At 48.7% G+C, this 23,445-nt stretch overlaps 1 protein-coding gene across 1 annotated transcript in view; it reads right to left on the bottom strand.

Moving 5' to 3' along the window:
• snrkb (SNF related kinase b) overlaps positions 1 to 23,445 on the bottom strand; it is a 121,812-nt gene that overhangs the window by 27,011 nt on the left and 71,356 nt on the right. Inside the window, exon 3 of the mRNA XM_073069812.1 lies at positions 8,486 to 8,627. Coding sequence (XP_072925913.1) covers positions 8,486 to 8,627 — 142 coding nt within the window. The remainder of the gene's footprint in view (positions 1 to 8,485; positions 8,628 to 23,445) is intronic.

The following is a 23,445-nucleotide window of genomic DNA, read 5'->3' as shown; positions in this document are numbered from 1 at the left end:
CCTGAAGGACAACAGCGCAGATTTGATCTGCTGTACTCTTTTCAATTCCCCGTTGATTACCACAGCTCAGTCACACAGCTTTGGTCACCTTTCAAGCCACTGGAAGCTTTCACTGCAGACTGTCTGCAGATTTGAAATTCCATTACACCTTCAAGATCTCAATCTTATTCCTTTGAAAATGAAACGTCTCAGAGTTAGTCCCCCCTATTGCAGGGTCTTGGGTCTTAAGAGTGCCACAAGCAGTGAGCTTTATATAAAATCCTCCTGAACAGAGCAGCCTTAACTACACAGGATGTCTTAGTCATCAAGTAAGGATGATTCAATGACCCCTTTGACGTTTTAATCCCATTTCCATAGCACTCAGACAATAAATAGACTTTTCCCATCCTTGCTATTCCTGTGAGACTGATTTCTATTCACGTACTGTTGGGCCACCGTTTCCCATTATCACCATCAATGAGCCAGCTCCTGCAAAAACCCCTTAAAGGGGAAGGTCATCTTCAAATAGCCTCTTCATCTCAGACTCTGCCAGCAACTTTTGATTCAATGTATTAAGTAGTTCAATTTCCACGGTTCTAAAACTTGAGCGATCTACTCCTCATAGTGTGTCTGCAGAGAATCTTTTAAAGTAATAATTGAGGAGTGATGGGCTGAGGAACAGGACTGAAGGGTTTTTAATCAAATTAAACTCAGAGATATATAGCACAGAAACAAGGTTTTGGCCCTGCTCGTCCATGCTGAACAAAGTATTTAGTTGGATTAATTTTATTTGTCTGCATTTGATCTACTTCCCTTAACCTCTCCTATCCATGAACCTGTCTACTTCCCGCCCATCATGCTGCTGGAGTTTAGAGCAGTAACAAAGATCCTCCATCTCTGCTGGTGTTCAGGGCTTCCTTCATCACGTCAGTAGCTTCCTCTTGGTTTTCACTACCGTCAGTCATGCAAGACCCGGGTGGAGTCTCTATTGTAGTCAGATGTAGAAGGGTTCTTCATTGCCGTTTCCATCACAATTCTCTTTCACCAGTTATGGCTGTTTGCCCTGAGCTGAACCCCTGAACCTGAAGGGCTGGTGAGTCTGGCTTTTACCCTTTGACCTGTTCAGTCAGCCCATCACACGACTTGGCTTCAAAATCACTGACGGTCCGGCAACTGGGCTTTGGGAAGCCAAGAACAGCTTGTGGTGAATCTCTCTCAAAGTGCTGAACTAGCTCACACAGCAGCCTGTCAGGTTAGTGAGAGTCAACTCTTGACTCGGTCTCGGAATCCAGACTTTCACATCAGCTGCCACCCTTCCATTCATATCAGCAATCAACAGAGTTATTTTAATTTGTTCTGACTGAGTCACAGGGATTAGTACTTACTGAAGGAGACACAAACCCAAGGTCCTGTCTGCTCTCTGAGGTGCAGACAAAGTTCTCGCAGAAGTATAGGGGAGTTAAGCAGAGAGTCATTTCTCTGCGCGCCCGCCACCCATTCCCATACTCCTCAATATTTCATCGAGTCATAGGACATGGGCTTCATCAGCCCATCCATACTTCACTTCACATTCCCCACAACCTATTCTCACTTTCCCATCAAATCCTGCCCACTCACCTGTACCTGACAGACAACTTGCAATGGCCAATGAACCTGCCAGTCCCCAGTCCCCACAGAACATAAAACATTAAAGCAAAGTGCAGGCTGTACGGCCCACAATGCTGTACCGGCCTTTTAACCTTTTCTAAAATCAATCTGGCCTTTCCCTCCTACATAGCCCTCCATTTTTCTATCATCAATGTGCCTATTTCAGTGTTTCTTAAATACCCCTATTGTATCTGCCTCTACCACCACCCTGGCAGGGTGTTCCACGTAGTCACCACCCTGTGTAAAAGCCCTGCCTCCGACTTTACCCCCTACACTTTCAGCCAATCATCTTAAAATTATGCTGTCTCGTATTAGCCACTTCCAACTGGATAAGAGTCTCTGGCCGTCCGCTTGATATATGCCTCTTATCATCTTGTACACCTTTACCAAGTCACCTCTCATCCTCCTCAACTCCAAAGAGGAAAGCCCAAGCTCTCTCAAGCCCTCCTCAGAAGACGTGCTCTCTAATCCAGGCATCAGCCTGGTAAATTTCCTCTGCATGCTCTCTAAATCTTCAACATCCTTCCTATAAAGAGGTGACCAGAACAGAAAGCAATATTCCAAGTGCAGATTGGCCAGGGGTTTTATAGAGCTGCAACATTACCGCGTGGCTCTTTAACTCAATCCGCTAATAAACACCAATGCACCATACACTCTCTTAAATTTAGTTGTAATATATCCAGGTGAACAGAGTACCAATTATAACAAAGCATTCATATCCTTAGTAGGATCAGCAGTTTGAAAGCAATTTCCTGCCAAGTCTGCAGAACCTGCAAAAAAATTAACGTGAAATGCTGGAGGAAGGGGTCAGGCAGCATCTACGGAAAGGAAGAGAGTTGCCGTTTAGGGCCAAGACCCTTCATCAGGAAGAAGCCAGAAAGAGAATGTGGGGGGAGGGAAAAGTGACTTACTCTGGATTTCCAGCTCTTGTAGAACCGACTGCGTTTAAGGAATTAACACAGCATGTTGCCTGCGCTCCTCACTCTGATGCCCTCCAGTACACAGAAGCCAACGTGACCAGCAGCCCGTCACGCAGGTGAAGACTGCTGATGGTGCAGAGAGGCAGCAGAGCATCAGTATCATCATTACGCGCACTGTCGTATGACCTGGCTGATCAGGGTCCATGACCGTGATTGCTCTTGGCAAGTTTTTCTACAGAAGTGCTTTGCTGTTTCCTCCTTCTGGGCAGTGTTTTCACAAGACGCCCAGCCATAATCAATACTCTTTGGAAACTGTCTCCTTACACCTCCTTTGGTAGAGATGCATCTCCACCCCAACACCGGTAATCTCCACAAAATGCACTGGAAATACTTTCTAGGCTTCTCCAGCAGACCCTTAACAAACCATGATCTTGAGTGTCAAGATGGATCCGGGAGCAGCAGCAATGGAACACGATGCCTTGCACGGTAGTGCCCAATCCCTGGAACTCCCTCCCCAGCTGTGGAGTGAGGAGGGATGCCTGCTCACATGAAGGGCAGCTGTTCAAGCCAGGCACTCCTCAACACCCACGCCAGCAGAAACTGGTCTACAGATTCACCGCTCAGACTGTCTCCCCCTCCTAAAAATACATCTCTCCTAGAATTTCCAGGCCATCACATCAGGTTTTCTATTATTTTCTTCTTTCCCTTCTGTTTAAGGTGTGTAGCCCCTTGCAGTCCTTTTAATGATACTCATTCCCCACCACGACCAGAAAATATTCAGAAACACAGCAGGCCTTTATTGTCTCTGTGATTGGAGTTTTCTCTCCGTATTATTTCAGTGGCAAGGCTTAAAGACCATTCAGGAACAGCGAGACAAGAACGCTGTTAAGCCAGTGACAGTAAATGGTCACAATTTTCATTCTCGCATGCTGTGAAATCAATTTCGAGCTGAGCGCCGGGGTAAGCAATCTGCTGTCTGACTCCAACCGGTGACTTTAATCAGGTGAATGGGTGCAAAATGGCACTGATTTGGGATTTCTGCCAGGGCACTTAGAAAAGTTACACTCACACAAAGTTATTGTTTGAAAGCAAAAAGAAAATATTTTTATTTTCTTTGATTTGTTTTATTTAGAGATACAGTGCACAACAGGCCCTTCCAGCTCGTCAGGCTGCAGTGCCCAGCAACCCCCAATTTAATGCCAGCCCAATCACAGGACCAATTAACCTACTAACTGGTCGGTACAGCTTTGGACTGTGGGAGAAAACCAGAGGACCTGGAGAAAACCCATGCACTCCGTGGGGAGGACGTACAGACTGCTTAAAGGTGACATCAGAACTGAACTCCAAGTTCCCATGCCCTAAACTGTAATTGTATCGTGCAGACCGCTACGCTATAGTGACACCCCCATTCACCTACTGAGACTAAGTGCCTTGCACTTTCATCACCCGGCCACTAGAGGGTGCACCCCAGTCCAGGTGATTCAGTCTGTCATCTTATGTCAATAGTTATTCCTCCTGTTCTGCCATATCCCAGTTCAGATAGATAGATAGATAGATACTTTATTCATCCCCATGGGGAAATTCAACATTTTTTCCAATGTCCCATACACTTGTTGTAGCAAAACTAATTACATACAATAGATTGAAAAGATTCATGAACACAAGAGGTTCTGCAGACGCTGGGAATGCAGAGTAACACACAAAATACTGGAGGAACTCAGCATGTCAGGCAGCATCTATGGAGAGGAACAAAGAGTTGATGTTTCGGGCCTCGACCGTTCACCGTGAGTAAGGCACTGCGATCAGGTACGCTGCAGGAGAACATGGTCGTGCTCATCTTGCAAACAAGACAACCAATCAGCAGGCGCTAAACTACCCGAATTACAACTTGCAGCTCCAAAATAAAACAGAATCTGTGTCACGTGTGCAAAAGGAATTAATTATTAAAGCAAAAAAATACAGCTGAACAACTGTAATCTTTTCAGAGCTTAAAGTTAATTGCTCACTCGATACCAGGCTGGTGACTAACGCTTTAATAAATTGCCGCATAACACCTCAGGCTTTATGGCATTGCTCGGCTCTCAGCTTTAAATGACTCACTGGCACTCGATCACGGCACTGCTTCCAGGGTGACCAAGGCCGCCTCTCTCATCCGTCAGCCGCATGAATGAGTGTAACAGCTTCCTTCAGTAACTGGGCCATAAACAGCTCATTTCCTCTGGTGCAGGAAGCTTGACATGAACTCTTGCCCTTACAAAGTTTGGCTCTCAGCGTCATTACTAGATCACGGGTATCTGTCCATCTTCATGAACGTAAAGCAGCAGAACTTATCACTGAAGTGATATCTAACATGATGCCACGCCAGGAACTGCGATGATTTGCTTTGCACAGCTCTGGAAAAGTGGTCAGTTAAAATAGACAATCCTGCTGCCAAGGTCTAGATTGCTCGGGCTCCTCCATCATCCACCCAAGGCGGCCCCCGGTGAAAGCACTGTCCTATCTGGCACCAAGACCCACTGCAGGGACAGGGAGACTAGCAAAATTGCAGCTGTTGGCAGAATAAGCGACAACCGGTGAGGGGAGGAGGACGGCTCTACATCTCAATGGCCAGCATGGCATTTATAAAGGTACGTCTCACAGTATCCAATTCCTTGGAGGTTCCCACTTCACTGATGAATCTCTTAAACTTCCCTGTCCTAGTTTTTTGCTGAACCAACCAATAGGAAACTGTTTTCACTGTCTGAAGCGTCTGACACTAGAAAGCATGCCAAAAGAATTACCGGTAAGCCTTTCCAAAGGTAAGTGAAGATATTCTTCTACATCTTTGTGGCAGGAGTACAATGCACTACATAAATGTTACCATAAGTTACATTATATACTTGTGAGAAAAGCTGAGAGGATCACAGGGGTTTCCCTACCATCCATCGTGGACATTTATCAGGAGGGCTGCGTACACAGGGTTCTTAGTATTATTAAGGATCCCACCCAGGAGACTCCGATGCGTAAAGACAAGAACGGTCAGGATGAGAAACAGTTTTCTCCCCCAGGCTATTAGGCTTCTGAACTCGTATTCGAAGTGTCACTGGTTAATCTGTACCATACCTTATAACATTTAACGTTAATCAGCCTTGACACAGATGGGAGGAGTGAGTGAGAAACATGTCACTTGGGGCACACCCCAGAAGGTCGAACCAGAGCCATTCATACAACTGCCCCTGGTCACCATTCTTAACCTGCACCAGTCAGTGGCCAGCACCATTGAACCGTGTACCGTTTAATCTACTTCTCAGGAACTCATTTTTCAAAGTAATCTGAAAATAGGAGGGTTACTGCAGCTAGGAACACAAAGTGTGCAACTCGCTGAAAACGGCTGTGGGGAGGGAGACACGCTTGCCTCCAATGCTCAGAGCATTGCGTTTAGAGATAGGGACATTTATGCTGCAGTGATTTATGGTGAGACCGCACTCGGGGCATCATGAACAATTGTGGTCACCCTGCCACAGGAAGGATATTGTCAAGCCGGAGAGGGTGCAGAAGAGATTAACGAGGGAACTGCCTGGACTAGAGGGTCCGAGCCACAGGGAGAGGTAGGGCATGTTGGATCTTTATCCTTTGGAGTGCAGAAGAGAGAGTGAAGTGACCTCATAGAAGTTTATAAAATCAGGAGATGCAAGGAGAAGGCTGTAGTCATTTCTCCAGGGCTTGGAAGTCCAAAATTAGCGGGCATGAGGTAAGAGGGAGAGGTTTAAATGCGACCTGGAGGTAACGTCTTTATACAAAGGGTAAAGAATGAGCAGTCCGAGGAAATGGTCGAGGCAGGTACATTGCAGCATTTAGGATGCATAGGATAGGCATGTGGAAGGTTATAGGAGAAACTGTGGTAACTGGGACCAGTAGGGAGCATGCTGAAGTAAACATAGAATAGTTTGGTCAAAGGCATGCTCCCAGGCTGTATCACTGAATGACTCTAATCCTCGACCGGGCCATCTGGAAGAGCTCTCCTGCTTTTCCTCAGAGTGGTGGGATCTTTCACACGCACTGCAATGTCAGACCTGGGTCAACACATCATCGAAGAGCTTGTGTCACTGACAATAGCCAGTGTGCCGGGGTCACAGATGAAATGATATGCTCAGGTCTGAGTGCTACCACCAACTTGGACATCAGGCTGGAAAGAGAACCTAGAGTCGTGTCTCCCCAACTTCTGAGAAGATAATATGGTTCAGGAGCAGTAATCAAATGCTGAGTACCAGTAGCTGGTGGACTTTCCTTATCAGATATCTAACTGAGTCACATTCACATTCCCACCCTCAGCTCAAAGACAGGGGGGTCAGGGGCCAAAACATCTACTCTTCATTCCTTTCCACAGATGCTGCCTGGCCTGCTAAGTTCTTCCAGCATTTTGCGTGTGCTACTCAAAGACAGAAGTGAAACTATCTCACACCAAGTGTGTTCTTCACTCACTCAACACAGTTTGGACCTGCCTCTCCCTGTACGTCAACTCACTCAGTCCACACTCAATCTGTTGCAACATTAACTCATCCCAAGCAGCCTGTTGTAACTAGCAACTTCAGAGGCACCCAGTGAAATGGCGACATTTCCAGCCATGCACTAACTCCGAGATTCCCAGGGCACATCGCGAGTGACACTTGGGATTGGCAGCATTCCAAATAACCCCAGTTTAAAAATCACCAGCTGGACATAACTGACACTATTTTGTAGTGAATACAGTTTAATGAGTTCACTCCCTTCCTCCCACCATCTTAACCACCACCATCAGCCTATCATTCAGATGAACCCAAGAGCTGGTCTCCATTGTGCCACTTCAGAACATCAACCCAACCCTGCACGAACAGACATGTGACGTAACCACCAGCCTTGAATAGGCACTACCCTGCAGGGAATGAGGCAGTTTACATTGGTTTTGTATTACAATTTAGCATGATACTGACCCGAGGCCAGCCTTCAGTAAAAGGAATCTCTCATCCTCAATCATCAGGTTTTTGAACCAGAGGAGATATCTTCACTCACCCCCATCTCTGTACTGTACCACAACTTATGGACTCACTTTCAAGAACTCTTCGTCTCATGTTTCTGATATTTATTGCTTATTTATTTATTATTATTACTATTTTCTCTTTTGTATTTCCACAGTTTGTTGTCTTTTGCACATTGGTTGTGTGTCCATCCTGTCGGGTGCATCTTTCATTGATTCTATTGGGTTTCCTGCGGCTACTGTGTATGCCCGCAAGAAAACGAATCTCAAGGTTTTATATGGTGACGTGTATGTACTTAGATAATAAATTTACTTTGAACCTAAACACCCCTCAACCCCAACCCCTCCCTTGATCCTCCCCAGTCACCAAAGTTTTATCCCAAGCCAAGTGGAAGGGTGAGAGGAGGAGATGGAGAGGAACTCCAGCTGCCCCATGGTACAAAGCATCCTGACTTGAGACAGCTCACTGCTTCTGGGTCACAGACCAGGATCTGCTTCCCCAGGAATACGATGGGGATACCTTCACCCTGATAACCACAGTCGGGGGATGTGTGCAACGGTACATGTTACACTGTCAATATCCAATGTACCTATTATTGTGAACTACTCAACACACACAGCTCAGCTTGATGTGCCATCAGGAATAAAACCACATTGCATGGACATGCCAAGTCAGTGTAGCCGGGTCCCACAGACAGAGAGAAGCAAACGTCAGGAGCCTCAAAAGTAGTCACTCACAAGAGGGCAAGGGAGAGGCCTTGGGTTTTTCCAACAACTACTCTACCTCCATGGACAGATTGGCATCTGTTTCGTAGACAGCGCCATCCCAGCATCAACTGCATGGGACAGGGTTACAGATCTTGGACACGCAGGGAAGCACACTCCCCAGGCCTCTGTGGGAAGGCAGCCGATAAAAATGATGTAGATAATGCAGGAGAGTACTTACTTCTTGCAGTCAGCAGAGATGTGCTGGGGAACTGTGTAGCGACAGTCCATGATCATGGTGAGCGTCTCACTATCATTGACTTCATGGAAAGGTGGGCATCCACACACCAGCATGTACAGGATCACACCCAGGCTCCAGATATCTAGGACAGAACAGACACACATCCAATTCATTAATAACTGCTCATATTTCAAAAAGTGATCAGCAGCTACTTTAATCTTAATAAATAAACTGCTGGTTGAAATATATCCTACACTGTAAAGCAATATTCTTTGCCGTACAAAACTCTCCTGCCACTGGTCAGTTCACGCATTAAACAGAAACTTTGTGGATTGTGGGCGGAGATGTGGTACAGTGAATTGTGGTCATAGTTTAAGCTATGAGAATGTACAGAAAGGTTTTGACACTGAATACAGGGAAGTCCTGTAGTCTGCTCCTGCATCACTACAGGAAAGCCTTGCTCCCCTTAAACTACGCGATGGAAAGAATTTAGGCAGCTTACGCAGCTCCCCCTAACAACAATTGTTAGGTGGGTAACAAGACAGAGCCAGCAGCCTCGTTTTAATCGGCAGTGAGAATGCACATGTCCAGCTTCTTGTTCAAGGTTCAAAGTAAATTTTATTATCAAAGTACCTATCTGTCATCATGCACAACTCGGAGATTCATTTTCTTCTCGGCATACGCAACGAATCTATAGGATAGTAACTATAGAGAATCAATCAGTGCTTTCAACCAGAGTGCAGGAGACAATGATTTTTGCAAATGCAAAAAGAAACAATAATATGAAAACAAATAATAAATATCGAGAGCATGAGATGAAGAGTGCTTGAAGGTGAGTCCATAGGTTGTGGGAACATTTCGGTGATGGGGCAAGCGAAGCTATCCCCACTGGTTCAAGAGCCTGATGGTTGAGGGTTGGTAACGGTTTAAACGTGATGGCGTGAGTCCTGAGACTCTTGTACCTTCTTCCCAATGGCAGCAGCAGGAAGAGAGCATGGCCTGGGTGTGGGGGTCCCTGATGATGGATGCTGCCCTCCTGTGAGAACATTTCATGTAGCTGTGCTCAATGGTTGGGTGGGCTTTACCCGTGACGGACTGGGCAGTTTCCACTACTTTTTGTAGGAGTTTCCACTCAAGGCCATTGGTGTAACCATACCAGGCTGTGATGCAGCCAGTCCAAATACTCTCCGCTAAGCTGGGTGGCAGTGTGAAATGTCAGGAGGATGTTATGAGAATGCAGGGTGATTTGGACAGGTTGGGTGAGTGGGCAAATGTATGGCAGATGCAGTTTAATGTGAGGTTGTCCACTTTGGTGGCAAGAACAGGAAGGCAGATTACTATCTAAATGGAGTCAAGTTAGGAAAAGGGGAAGTACAACGAGATCTAGGTGTTCTTGTACATCAGTCAATGAAAGCAAGCATGTAGGTACAGCAGGCAGTGAAGAAAGCTAATGGCATGCTGGCTTTTATAACAAGAGGAATTGAGTATAGGAGTAAAGAGGTCCTTCTGCAGCTGTACAGGGCCCTGGTGAGATCCCACCTGGGGTATTGTGTGCAGTTTTGGTCTCCAAATTTGAGGAAGGACATTCTTGCTATTGAGGGAGTGCAGCGTAGGTTCACAAGGTTAATTCCCGGAGTGGCGGGACTGTCATATGTTGAAAGATTGGAGTGACTGGGCTTGTATACACTGGAATTTAGAAGGATGAGAGGGGATCTGATTGAAACATATAAGATTATTAAGGGATTGGACTTGCTGGAGGCAGGAAGCATGTTCCCGCTGATGGGTGAGTCCAGAACTAGGGGCCACAGTTTAAGAATAAGGGGTAGGTCATTTAGAACAGAGATGTGGAAAAACTTTTTCACCCAGAGAGTGGTGGATATGTGGAATGCTCTGCCCCAGAAGGCAGTGGAGGCCAAGTCTCTGGATGCATTCAAGAGAGAGTTAGATAGAGCTCTTATAGATAGCGGGGTCAAGGGATATGGGGAGAGGGCAGGAACGGGGTACTGATTATGTATGATCAGCCATGATCACAGTGAATGGCGGTGCTGGCTAGAAGGGCTGAATGGCCTACTCCTGCACCTACTGTCTATTGTCTATACAGGTGTAGAAGTGTGACCACTTCCTCTGGTAGTTAATTCCATCTATCCACAACTCAATGTAAAAAAATTGCCCCTCTGATCTCCTCTAAATATTTCACCTGACCTTAAACCTAAATCATCTCATTTTAGAGTCACCTACCATGAAGAAAAAAAGGCCATCTATCTATACCCCTCAATTTTATAAAGCACAGACACTGGAACAGAATTAGGCCATTCAGCCCATTGAGTCTATTCCATCCTGGCTGATTTATTATCCTTCTCAACCCCGTAACCTTTGACACCCTGACCAATCAAGAACCTATTATCGTCTGGTTTAAATATTCTCAATTATGTAAACCTCTCTGATCACTCCTCAGCTTTTTGTGCTTGAGTGAAAACAGACACAACCTACTCTTGTAAGTAACGCCCTCTATCCCTCAGGGCGAAAAGAAAATCAGCAAGCTCTCTCAATACTGGTTCACTGCAACAAGCGAGAGTGCTCAGTGACACAGGCTGGAAATGGTGCGAAAAATTAACTGATCTTCACTACTAATTTACATGAGGAAAACAGAGTCCCATGGTTCAGTCACACACCTAAACAGATTTCTTAACTCTCTGAGAAATCTTCCAGAACATTGACCGCAACAGTTCCAACTTCACTTAAATCGAGATTCTTGAGGCAATTTCCAGTAATGGGAGCAATTAAATCGGATCAAACAGGGAATACTGGAAATAGGGGAAGAAGAAGAAAAAACAGTGTCTGACGTGGAACATATCCATTCTGACAAGAGATTATAATTGAAACATTTCTGCCGATCACTTGCTTTTGAAATTTGAGGTTAATTAAAGTCAAAGTAAATTTATTATCAAAGCACTCATATGGCACCTTGAGATTCATTTTCCTGCAAGCACTTCTAGGAAAATAAAGGAATACAATAGAATATATTAAAAACCATAAATAACAAAGACTGACAAATAGCCAATATGCAAAAAAAAGATAAATCATGCAAATAATAAACAGGCAAATAAATAGTGCTGAGAAGATGTGTTGTAGAATCCTTGAAAGTGAGCCAACAAGATTGTGTAGTTAATTCAGCATTGAGGTGAGTGGGGTTGTCCACGCTGGTTCAGGAGCCCGATGGTTGCAGGGTAATAACTGTTCCTGAACCTGGTTGTTTGGGACCCGAGGGCCCTGTACCTCCTACCTGATGATAGTAGCACTCGGTCCCAATTTTCCAGCTTTGGAGTAGTGACATCTATTTTCTTACATTTTCACAGTTAGAACTACGTGCAACTTGGAGCCAGCCTTTGTGGATGGAGTTCCCGTGTGCCTATCGGCCTCTGATGGGACCTCTCAAACAACCTTCTTTGAGGGGTCCTGTCAAAGTAAGCCCAGAGAGTTCTGGAGGTTCCAGGGTGAATGGAGTGCATGCGTAGGGTGGGTTGGGGGCAAAAAGCCGAGCAAGTGTGCAGCCTTGTTCGGGATGGCACCGAGACTCTTGCTTCCTGCTGTCACTGAACTCAGCAGAGAGCATTTCACACACCTGAACGTGCATTGCCTGAAGTACCTCCTGAAGAGGTACTTGCACAGGTACCCAGGGTCTTTTTCTTCCCCGTGAAACAAAACGTCTTAATGTGGTGTCCCTAGGAAACATGAATAAAAACTGCAGATTCCCCAGCATAATTTACACTATCAAGTGTAGGAAATGAACTCTGCTGCTGAGGCCTATCAGTGCTTTGTTGCTAAGCAATGCCCGGTGGCTTCCTTTGCTAGCCGTCCTGTCTATTGTTGATGCTGTGACAGGAAGGAATATTGTGGAGCCCGATAACAAGCACGCACTCAATGACAGGCCAGTGGACACATAGACCCGCTCATATCTATCAGCTGTACAAGGGAAGCTAGATGTTAGCAATTATATTGTTTTGAATTATGTTATACAGCCAAGTCCTTCTTTCCACTTAGTTTTCAACATGGTATTCATCATAATCAGATGTCCGTCTGACTCCACAATGTCCCTACATTATTTAGTAGACACAAACAAAACAAGCTGGGATGGTAAAGACTTCATTCCTTTGTGGGCCTAGGAATGCTTCTTAAACCAAGTGCAACCTCATAACTTGCAGAAGCCTTAGCTCTGCTGCAATCTGATATAAATAAACATTTGCTTAAGTGCTTAAAATGCCTCAAGCGTGAGAGATTCTGAACCACTAGAAACTCTGAGGATGTAATGTAATCAGAGCTTGGAGTGATGCGGTATGTATCTGGGCATCTCAACGTACCACTTTCCCAAGTTAGTTTGTTTCTCCGAGAAGGCCAGAGCTCGCAGGTGAAATACAGAATCAGAGTCAAGTTTACTATCACTGACAGACTCTGAGAAATGTGTTGTTTTGTGGCAGCAGTACAGTGCAATATGTAAAGCATAGTTACAATAAGAAATGTTTATTAAAAAATAAGTTGTGCAAAAGTTAGCGAGGTGGTGCTCACTGTCCATTCAGAAATCGGATGGCAGAGAGGAAGAAGCAGTTGTGAAAATGTTGAGTTTTTGTCATCTCCTCCCTGATGGCAGCATTGAGATGAGGGCATTGCTGGGTGGTGGGGGTCATTAATGACGGACACTGCCTTTTTGAGGCATGGCCTTCTGAAGATGCTCTCAATGATGGGGGGGTGGGGGGGCAGTGGCCAAGATGGAGCTGGCTGAGTTGACAACCCTCTGAGGCTTTTTCCTATCTTGTGCCCTGTATCCCAGACAGTGACGCTACCAGCTAGAATACTCTCATGGTATATCTACTGAAATTTGCTGGAGGCTTCAATAGGTTTCAATGTCAGAGAAATGTATACAATATACATCCTGAAATTCTTATTCTTTGCAAACATCCATGAAAACAGAGGAGTGCTCCAAAGAATGAATGACAGTTAAACGTTAGAACCTCAAAGCGCACTCCAACTCCCCTCCCTCCCTCCCACAAGCAGCAGCAAGTCAACAATCAGCCCCTCCCCCACCACCAGCAAAACCGCATCGGCACCCCCCACCGAGCGCTCGAGCGTGCAGCAAAGCATCAATAAAGACACAGACCTGCAGCACCACTTGTTCACCGGCAATTCAACAAAACACAGCCCTCTCTCTCCCTAATAACGGAAAAAGAGGTGTCCCCCATTTCACAGCGAGAGGGGAGACATAACAACTCGCTGATTTATGGTGTTAAAGGTCTTTGCTGACATACCAGATCTTAAACTCCAAATGAAAGCTAGCCATTGGCTTGCCTTTTTCGCAATAGAAAACTGGAATAGAGTGTGTGCGTGTGCTCGTTCATACACACGTGGAAGATGCAGAAACTCACGCGTGTGTATTCACCAAGACTTCACATCGTTTTGGAATGGGTTCGTAAGTGGAGTAGTGCGGTGCATCAATGTTAACAGGGAAGCACCATCGTCATCATTATTGGATGAAGCTAACAAACATCCACAGTGCAAAGCAAGCTCCAACGTACTCGAGCCCACACCCCCGGCCACCTCTTTAAAAGGCTGAGCAGCTAGAACTCACTGCTGATAAACTGAGAGCATTTCTAGGCTCCACACTTTGGGAACGACGTGCTGGGTTTGGAGGGAGCACACCATTAATTCACCAGAGAGATAACTGGAATCAAACAGTTAAGCTGCAAAAGACCACACAAAATACGATTCTGGCTTCTTCCACCTTCCCTTCCTGATGAAGGGTCTTGGCCTGAAATGTCGACTGTTCACTCCTCTCCATACCCGCTGAGTTCCACCCGCACTTTGTGTCTGTCCCTCTGGATTTTCACTATCTATAAAATCTCTTGCATAAACAAAATACAATCCCATTTTCTGGAATTTAGAAACTGAAGGGACAATTTGAACAACATTTTCAAAATATTAATGGAAATTGATGGCAGATAGATGCTTTTTCTGCTGATTGAGAACTTGGAAATCAAGGCACTTGGTCTAAAGCTCAGAACCAAGAAATGCAGAAGTAGAATTTGGAAATATTTTTATTTGCTGAGCATGGCAGAAGTTTGAAACATTTTCACAGTGTAAAACCGATACTAGGAACTTGAGACTGATAATTTTAGTTAACCATTAGATATTATCGGACACGACAAGACGACGTAGGTAACCAATATTTCATTAAATAGCAGAAAAGGCTTGAGGGGTAAGCTGCTGACATCCGTTCTCATGTTCCATTTTCAGTCATTGAAAGTTCAATGCAGCACATTCTAAAAAGCAGAACTAACATGACCTCTGACCTTTGAATGGGAATTGATTGTTTTCATTTGAACTGCAAAATGGGGAGAGAAAGATCTGAGCTTTCACTTTGATAGTACTTTATGTGAGAAATGAAACTGCTGACCTTGCTGCAGATTAATTATTAAACACGTATTAAATATTTAGATATTGTAGAGTTATTTTCTGCAGTAATGACAGGATTGTTATCGATTTCCTGCACGCCCACTTCAGTCTGGGCTAAAATCTCTATGATTAATGTAATATTGGAGGTGGTCCGGGCTATCTTATTTCCCACAATCATTTTCCAGCATTCAATCTGTTTTGCAAAGACACCATTAGGGAGTCTCCAAGTGCAAGCACAACCAACAGCATTTCACAAGGGCCCTCCAACACCGACTAAATATGAAAACGGAGCCCTCCTGGGGCTGCTCTTCGTGTAAGAGCAGCTCTTTCTTGCTAAGTGTACTGCAGAGGGACAAAATAAAAATCTCCAAAAAAAACACCAGCCTCTCAGTGCCTGCCCACCTTCTCCCCGGCTGACAAGGAAGAGAGTCAGATTACACAGTCCCTCCAGTTTTTAAAAGCAATCCATCACACCAGCATCTGAGAACCTTTCAACGCGGGCACTCTCTTTCCCCAAACGGTGATGCCCCAGCTGCAACCACTGATATAAACAGACTTGAGATGCTAAGATCTACCCTTACGTTTCCTCCCTCCCACCCAGGGTCCTTACGGCCCTGGAGATGTGGAAAGGGCCACGCCTTCACTGATCGGAGCAGCCGGGGAAATATTCCCAGGGGAAGTTGGCTGCCGAGGATGCGTGAAACATCTGATTGGTAACACTGAAGGGCTGGAACAAAGTTTTGCCTGCAGTTTGACATCGCCACAGCGTCCTCTTGCAGAGGACTCCAGCCAGGGCTTATACGCGCAGAACAGGCCAATTTACAGCCTACTTTTATTCCTGAACACAAATACGGGCTGTGGCTGCACCTTTCAGTCACATCCCCATCAGTCACTTCATCCTCTTTCTGTCTTCTCTTTCAGGTACACATTGCACCAAGAAATGGCAGGAGCAGGTCACTCAGCCCTTCCAGCCTACCCCACCGCACACTTTAATCATGTCCCATGTCACATCTTCCGTCCCACAGTTCTCAAGCCCTCCGACCTTTTAGGTATTCGTCTTCGGCCTCCTTCAGTAACAGACAAGTTAGCCTGGAGCAGCGAATTCCAGAGGTTGACCAGTCTCTGAGAGAAAAGTTCCAACACACCAGCAAAGAGCCTGCAACAATGTCCATTTATTTGAGACTTTCCTACTAGCGGAGACATCTCAAAATCCAGCACACAAGGGCCTTATCTCTTTCGAGAGATAACCCTTCATTCTTCTAAACTGCAAAGAATATAGACCCAACTTTTTTAAAAATACACAGAACACAAAACACTACAGCACCATACAGGCCCTATTGCCCATCATATTATGCTGACCTTTTAATCTAAGGTCAACATAACCCATCCTCCTAAATTGATCTCTATTTTTTTTTAAATCATCCATATGCCTATCTAAGAGTTTCTTAAATGTGCCTGGCAGGGCATTCCACACACTCCCTACTCCTCGTGTAAAAACCCTCATCTCTGACATCCCCCCCCCTGTACTTTTCCCCAATCACTTTAAAATTATGCCCCCTGGTATTAGCCATTTCCACTCTGGCAACAAGCCTGACTATCCACTCAATCTATGTCTCTTATCACCCATATTTCTTAAGTTAAGACAGGATAACCTGCTTATCTCAATAATCAGCCTGATGTATGGCTTCTGAACCAACTTTTATCCTGAAAGTTATTTCTTACTTAGCATCTTCCCTGAGGATAGTCCACCTGCACTCTGCTCTGAACAAAGGCTCAGACCGATGCTAACCACATAATGTACACATTGGTAATTGCCATCTGCATAAGGTATTAAGGGCATCTAATATTTCTGCAATGACAATCATAGCTCTGAGAGTGGAAAGAAAACATTGGAGGAGTTCTTAAAAAAATAAATAAGGTATATACTAATTAATAACAGTGCTAGTGAAAACTGGGAGCAACACATCAATTATCCATCTATTGCTTTCCAATAAATTGCCGGCAGCATTACTTACTGAGGAATATTGCTTCTAAAAATACAAAGTGGTGGAGGAGTTGGAAGCAAGCCTTCAGAAACCTCTTTCACAAAAGCACCCAAATGCCAAAGCTTGAAAGTGCAGCGTGACAGCTGAGATTTAAAAAAATCTGAATGGAATGTTTACAGCAGTGAGTAGAAACAAAAGTGTGACTAAGTTTTTGGCAAATGGAATTAAACCCCGGTGAGAGGAAATGCATATGCTCTAAACAAGGTTTTTTAAAAAATAAGAAGAATATTATACCGATGAAGTATAAAATGAAGTCTTAAATCATTTCTGAGATTCTAGTGGGAAATTAGATGCCTGTTGGTATGGTGTGTGGTTTCCAGTCTCTCACAGAAACTGCTCTGTAAAATGAACTCTTCTGCTTTGCCTTGTCTTGAGGATTATCGATTGAAGTCTGTGCTTGGCAGAGGAGGTTAAAACATGGATCCGAACTAGGTATGAAAACCAGCAATCCTCCAACCCCTGGTCAGAATGCTTTCCCTTAACATCTGTTGGCCATGTTGGGGCAACATGTAGTGACTAGGGAACTCTCCTTTCCTTTCGTAATCTGTGGACACTTAACTATCGCTCAAATGCTCAGGACACAATAAAAGTTAAAAATCAATTGCCAAGCGACAACTACAGCAGGCTCCTCTCCAGAACATGAGGGAGATTTAAACCGTTCAGAACTTGGCTCCATGCTGGGTGCATCTGCAAAAGGGCTTCGCCCCTGGAAAGGCCAACAATCAAATCATCTGAAGTAATAATGAAAAGAGGAAATGGAATACTCCTGATCGTCGAAATAATCCCTAAAGGCGAATAGAGATCACTGCCTTTATTCAACTTACATAGTGGCACCACTGCCATTTTATCTATCTATCTATCTAGAGATATAGTGTAGAATAGGCCCTTCTGGCCGCGCTGCCCAGCAACCAATCGGTTTAACTCTAGCTTAATCACAGGACAATTTACAATGACCAATTAATCTGGTACAACTTTGGACTGTGGGAGGAAAACCGGAGGAAATGCACATGCACGTGGGAAGGAATGTATAAACTTTCCTACAGCAAATGCCAGAACTGAACTTTTGACGTCCCAAGCTGTAACAGCTACGCTACCGTGACGACATCTGCACATCGACTGTTTGCCTTGTTCACACTTACTATTTGATTTACGAGGGTCAGATCGTTGTACCTCAGTGCACCGACATGTAGGTGGGGGTACTCATGCACACCCAGTATTCCCACAGGCCGATTCGGAACCATCCTTGCTCGCAACCACTCCGCAATCGTTTTGCTTTCATCCCACGTGAGGGAACCAGTCACGTAATCCCGGTTCACAATCAGTGCAATGAAGCTACACACACAGCCAACCTCATCTCTCAACTGTAGAGTCGAAGGTTTGGAAACCCCAGTCTCCACAGGCTCCAAATAAAAAGTCCAGTTAAAATGGTGGCCACATTATGTTTTAAGGTGACCAACCTACAACTCGAGTGACCTACAACAGACACAAAATGCTGGTGGAACACAGCAGGCCAGGCAGCATCTATAAGGAGAAGCACTGTCGACATTTCGGGCCGAGACCCTTCGTCAGGACTAAACGTCGACAGTGCTTCTCCTTATAGATGCTGCCTGGCCTGCTGTGTTCCACCAGCATTTTGTGTGTGTTGTTGTTTGAATTTCCAGCATCTGCAGATTTCCTCGTGTTTACTCGAGTGACCTAGTTGACTAGGCGAGTACCAATCCCAAACCTACCAACTCTCCCCAACCCAAAACTCAAGAGTAGACAGGTTGCTTGCTCCCACTTCAACCATACCCCATGTGTGGATTGGCTCCCTGTATATCCCAAAACCCTCTGCTAAGATCATCAGCGTTGCCTGCACTTACTTGAACACATCCCAAGTACATACTGGTCCACACATCCGATCACCCCATCATTGCCAGAAAGATAGTTCGTTTGCCCAAACCCTTACCTCAACCAACCTCAAAATCTCCAGTGAAACCTGGAAATCTCGAGCGTCAGACGCTTGGACTGTAATATACATTTACATTCAGTTCATTAGATTCTTTCTCCAAGTCTTCAGCAGCTGTACAATTATTCCATGCCTGCACCCCTCCAGTTAACGTAGACATCAGTGAAAATTGCCACTCAGCAGGAATGCTGTTTCAAGTCCCAAATCCGCTCCAACTCCACTTCCATAATGGGCCATCAACCTTCAATCAACAACTTTCTCTGCAAGTCCATTCTCCTCAGAACTGGGGGTGCTTCAGGCAACTTGAGAATGCTGACAGTTGAGTTTCAGGCCTTCTCCAGTGCAAAGTGGACTATACCGACAGGTGCAATGTCTCAAATTGTGCCCTCTCTCTAGAGGGTAACGAGCAAGAAGAATGGAAGCTCCCTTGCCTGCCGTTTATCCCTCACCCATCGTCAAAAGTTCAAAGTGTGCTGACATAAAAGTGACAGCCTGGTTTTCTACAATTTAGAGTAAGGGCATTGATGCACCATCAATAACTCACTCTGAGACGTAAGACGCGAGATATCGGCTTTTATTGACTGGAGGAATGAACAACACTACATCCTGGAGAATGAGGCCGGGCTCAGGCCTCAATCGCCTTTATACAGGGGTCTGTGGGAGGAGCCACAGGAGCAGTCAGCAGGGTCTGTGGGAGGAGCCACAGGAGCAGTCAGCAGGGGGTCTGTGGGAGGAGCCACAGGAGGAGTCAGCAGGGGGTCAGTGGGAGGAGCCACAGGAGCAGTCAGCAGGGGTCTGTGGGAGGAGCCACAGGAGCAGTCAGCGGGGGTCTGTGGGAGGAGCCACAGGAGCAGTCAGCAGGGGGTCTGTGGGAGGAGCCACAGGAGCAGTCAGCAGGGGGTCTGTGGGAGGAGCCACAGGAGCAGTCAGCAGGGGTCTGTGGGAGGAGCCACAGGAGCAGTCAGCAGGGGGGGGTCTGTGGGAGGAGCCACAGGAGCAGTCAGCAGGGGGGGGTCTGTGGGAGGAGCCACAGGAGCAGTCAGGGGGGGTCTGTGGGAGGAGCCACAGGAGCAGTCAGCGGGGGGTCTGTGGGAGGAGCCACAGGAGCAGTCAGCAGGGGGGGGTCTGTGGGAGGAGCCACAGGAGCAGTCAGCAGGGGGGGGTCTGTGGGAGGAGCCACAGGAGCAGTCAGCAGGGGGGGGGTCTGTGGGAGGAGCCACAGGAGCAGTCAGCAGGGGGTCTGTGGGAGGAGCCACAGGAGCAGTCAGCAGGGGGTCTGTGGGAGGAGCCACAGGAGCAGTCAGCGGGGGGTCTGTGGGAGGAGCCACAGGAGCAGTCAGCAGGGTCTGTGGGAGGAGCCACAGGAGCAGTCAGGGGGGGTCTGTGGGAGGAGCCACAGGAGCAGTCAGACAGGGGTCTGTGGGAGGAGCCACAGGAGCAGTCAGACAGGGGTCTGTGGGAGGAGCCACAGGAGCAGTCAGGGGGGGTCTGTGGGAGGAGCCACAGGAGCAGTCAGCAGGGGTCTGTGGGAGGAGCCACAGGAGCAGTCAGGGGGGGTCTGTGGGAGGAGCCACAGGAGCAGTCAGCAGGGTCTGTGGGAGGAGCCACAGGAGCAGTCAGCGGGGGTCTGTGGGAGGAGCCACAGGAGCAGTCAGGGGGGGGTCTGTGGGAGGAGCCACAGGAGCAGTCAGCAGGGGGTCTGTGGGAGGAGCCACAGGAGCAGTCAGCGGGGGGTCTGTGGGAGGAGCCACAGGAGCAGTCAGCAGGGTCTGTGGGAGGAGCCACAGGAGCAGTCAGGGGGGGTCTGTGGGAGGAGCCACAGGAGCAGTCAGACAGGGGTCTGTGGGAGGAGCCACAGGAGCAGTCAGCAGGGGTCTGTGGGAGGAGCCACAGGAGCAGTCAGGGGGGGGTCTGTGGGAGGAGCCACAGGAGCAGTCAGCAGGGGGTCTGTGGGAGGAGCCACAGGAGCAGTCAGCGGGGGGTCTGTGGGAGGAGCCACAGGAGCAGTCAGCAGGGTCTGTGGGAGGAGCCACAGGAGCAGTCAGGGGGGGTCTGTGGGAGGAGCCACAGGAGCAGTCAGACAGGGGTCTGTGGGAGGAGCCACAGGAGCAGTCAGACAGGGGTCTGTGGGAGGAGCCACAGGAGCAGTCAGGGGGGGTCTGTGGGAGGAGCCACAGGAGCAGTCAGGGGGGGTCTGTGGGAGGAGCCACAGGAGCAGTCAGGGGGGGTCTGTGGGAGGAGCCACAGGAGCAGTCAGCAGGGTCTGTGGGAGGAGCCACAGGAGCAGTCAGGGGGGGGTCAGTGGGAGGAGCCACAGGAGCTGTCAGCAGGGGGTCCGTGGGAGGAGCCACAGGAGCAGTCAGCGGGGGGTCTGTGGGAGGAGCCACAGGAGCAGTCAGCAGGGTCTGTGGGAGGAGCCACAGGAGCAGTCAGCAGGGGGTCTGTGGGAGGAGCCACAGGAGCAGTCAGCGGGGGGTCTGTGGGAGGAGCCACAGGAGCAGTCAGCAGGGGGTCTGTGGGAGGAGCCACAGGAGCAGTCAGCAGGGTCTGTGGGAGGAGCCACAGGAGCAGTCAGCAGGGGGTCTGTGGGAGGAGCCACAGGAGCAGTCAGCGGGGGTCTGTGGGAGGAGCCACAGGAGCAGTCAGCAGGGGTCTGTGGGAGGAGCCACAGGAGCAGTCAGGGGGGGTCTGTGGGAGGAGCCACAGGAGCAGTCAGGGGGGGTCTGTGGGAGGGGCCACAGGAGCAGTCAGCAGGGGTCTGTGGGAGGAGCCACAGGAGCTGTCAGCAGGGGGTCTGTGGGAGGAGCCACAGGAGCTGTCAGCAGGGGTCAGTGGGAGGAGCCACAGGAGCTGTCAGCAGGGTCTGTGGGAGGAGCCACAGGAGCAGTCAGCAGGGGTCTGTGGGAGGAGCCACAGGAGCAGTCAGCAGGGTCTGTGGGAGGAGCCACAGGAGCAGTCAGCAGGGGGTCTGTGGGAGGAGCCACAGGAGCAGTCAGCAGGGGTCTGTGGGAGGAGCCACAGGAGCAGTCAGCAGGGGTCTGTGGGAGGAGCCACAGGTGCAGTCAGCAGGGGTCTGTGGGAGGAGCCACAGGAGCTGTCAGCAGGGGTCTGTGGGAGGAGCCACAGGAGCTGTCAGCAGGGGGTCTGTGGGAGGAGCCACAGGAGCAGTCAGCAGGGTCTGTGGGAGGAGCCACAGGAGCAGTCAGCAGGGGGTCTGTGGGAGGAGCCACAGGAGCAGTCAGCAGGGTCTGTGGGAGGAGCCACAGGAGCTGTCAGCAGGGGGTCTGTGGGAGGAGCCACAGGAGCTGTCAGCAGGGGGTCTGTGGGAGGAGCCACAGGAGCAGTCAGCAGGGGGTCTGTGGGAGGAGCCACAGGAGCAGTCAGCAGGGTCTGTGGGAGGAGCCACAGGAGCAGTCAGCAGGGGGGGGTCTGTGGGAGGAGCCACAGGAGCAGTCAGCAGGGGGTCTGTGGGAGGAGCCACAGGAGCTGTCAGCAGGGGGTCTGTGGGAGGAGCCACAGGAGCAGTCAGCAGGGTCTGTGGGAGGAGCCACAGGAGCAGTCAGGGGGGGGTCTGTGGGAGGAGCCACAGGAGCAGTCAGCAGGGGGTCTGTGGGAGGAGCCACAGGAGCAGTCAGCAGGGGGTCTGTGGGCGGAGCCACAGGAGCAGTCAGCAGGGGGGGGGGTCTGTGGGAGGAGCCACAGGAGCAGTCAGCAGGGGGTCTGTGGGAGGAGCCACAGGAGCAGTCAGCAGGGGGTCTGTGGGCGGAGCCACAGGAGCAGTCAGCAGGGGGGGGGTCTGTGGGAGGAGCCACAGGAGCAGTCAGCAGGTGTCTGTGGGAGGAGCCACAGGAGCAGTCAGCAGGGGTCAGTGGGAGGAGCCACAGGAGCAGTCAGCAGTGGGTCTGTGGGAGGAGCCACAGGAGCTGTCAGCAGGGGGTCTGTGGGAGGAGCCACAGGAGCAGTCAGCAGGGGTCTGTGGGAGGGGCCACAGGAGCAGTCAGCAGGGGGTCTGTGGGAGGAGCCACAGGAGCAGTCAGCAGGGGTCTGTGGGAGGGGCCACAGGAGCAGTCAGCAGGGTCTGTGGGAGGAGCCACAGGAGCAGTCAGCGGGGGGTCTGTGGGAGGAGCCACAGGAGCAGTCAGCAGGGGTCTGTGGGAGGGGCCACAGGAGCAGTCAGCAGGGGGTCAGTGGGAGGAGCCACAGGAGCAGTCAGCAGGGTCTGTGGGAGGAGCCACAGGAGCAGTCAGCAGGGTCTGTGGGAGGAGCCACAGGAGCAGTCAGCGGGGGGTCTGTGGGAGGAGCCACAGGAGCAGTCAGCAGGGGTCTGTGGGAGGGGCCACAGGAGCAGTCAGCAGGGGGTCAGTGGGAGGAGCCACAGGAGCAGTCAGCAGGGGGTCTGTGGGAGGAGCCACAGGAGCAGTCAGCAGGGTCTGTGGGAGGAGCCACAGGAGCAGTCAGCAGGGGGGGGGTCTGTGGGAGGAGCCACAGGAGCAGTCAGCGGGGGGTCTGTGGGAGGAGCCACA

This window comes from Hemitrygon akajei, chromosome 17 (assembly GCF_048418815.1).
Source record: "Hemitrygon akajei chromosome 17, sHemAka1.3, whole genome shotgun sequence".
NCBI classification, from domain to species: domain Eukaryota; kingdom Metazoa; phylum Chordata; class Chondrichthyes; order Myliobatiformes; family Dasyatidae; genus Hemitrygon; species Hemitrygon akajei.
This window is presented reverse-complemented; position numbering and strand designations above follow the sequence as displayed.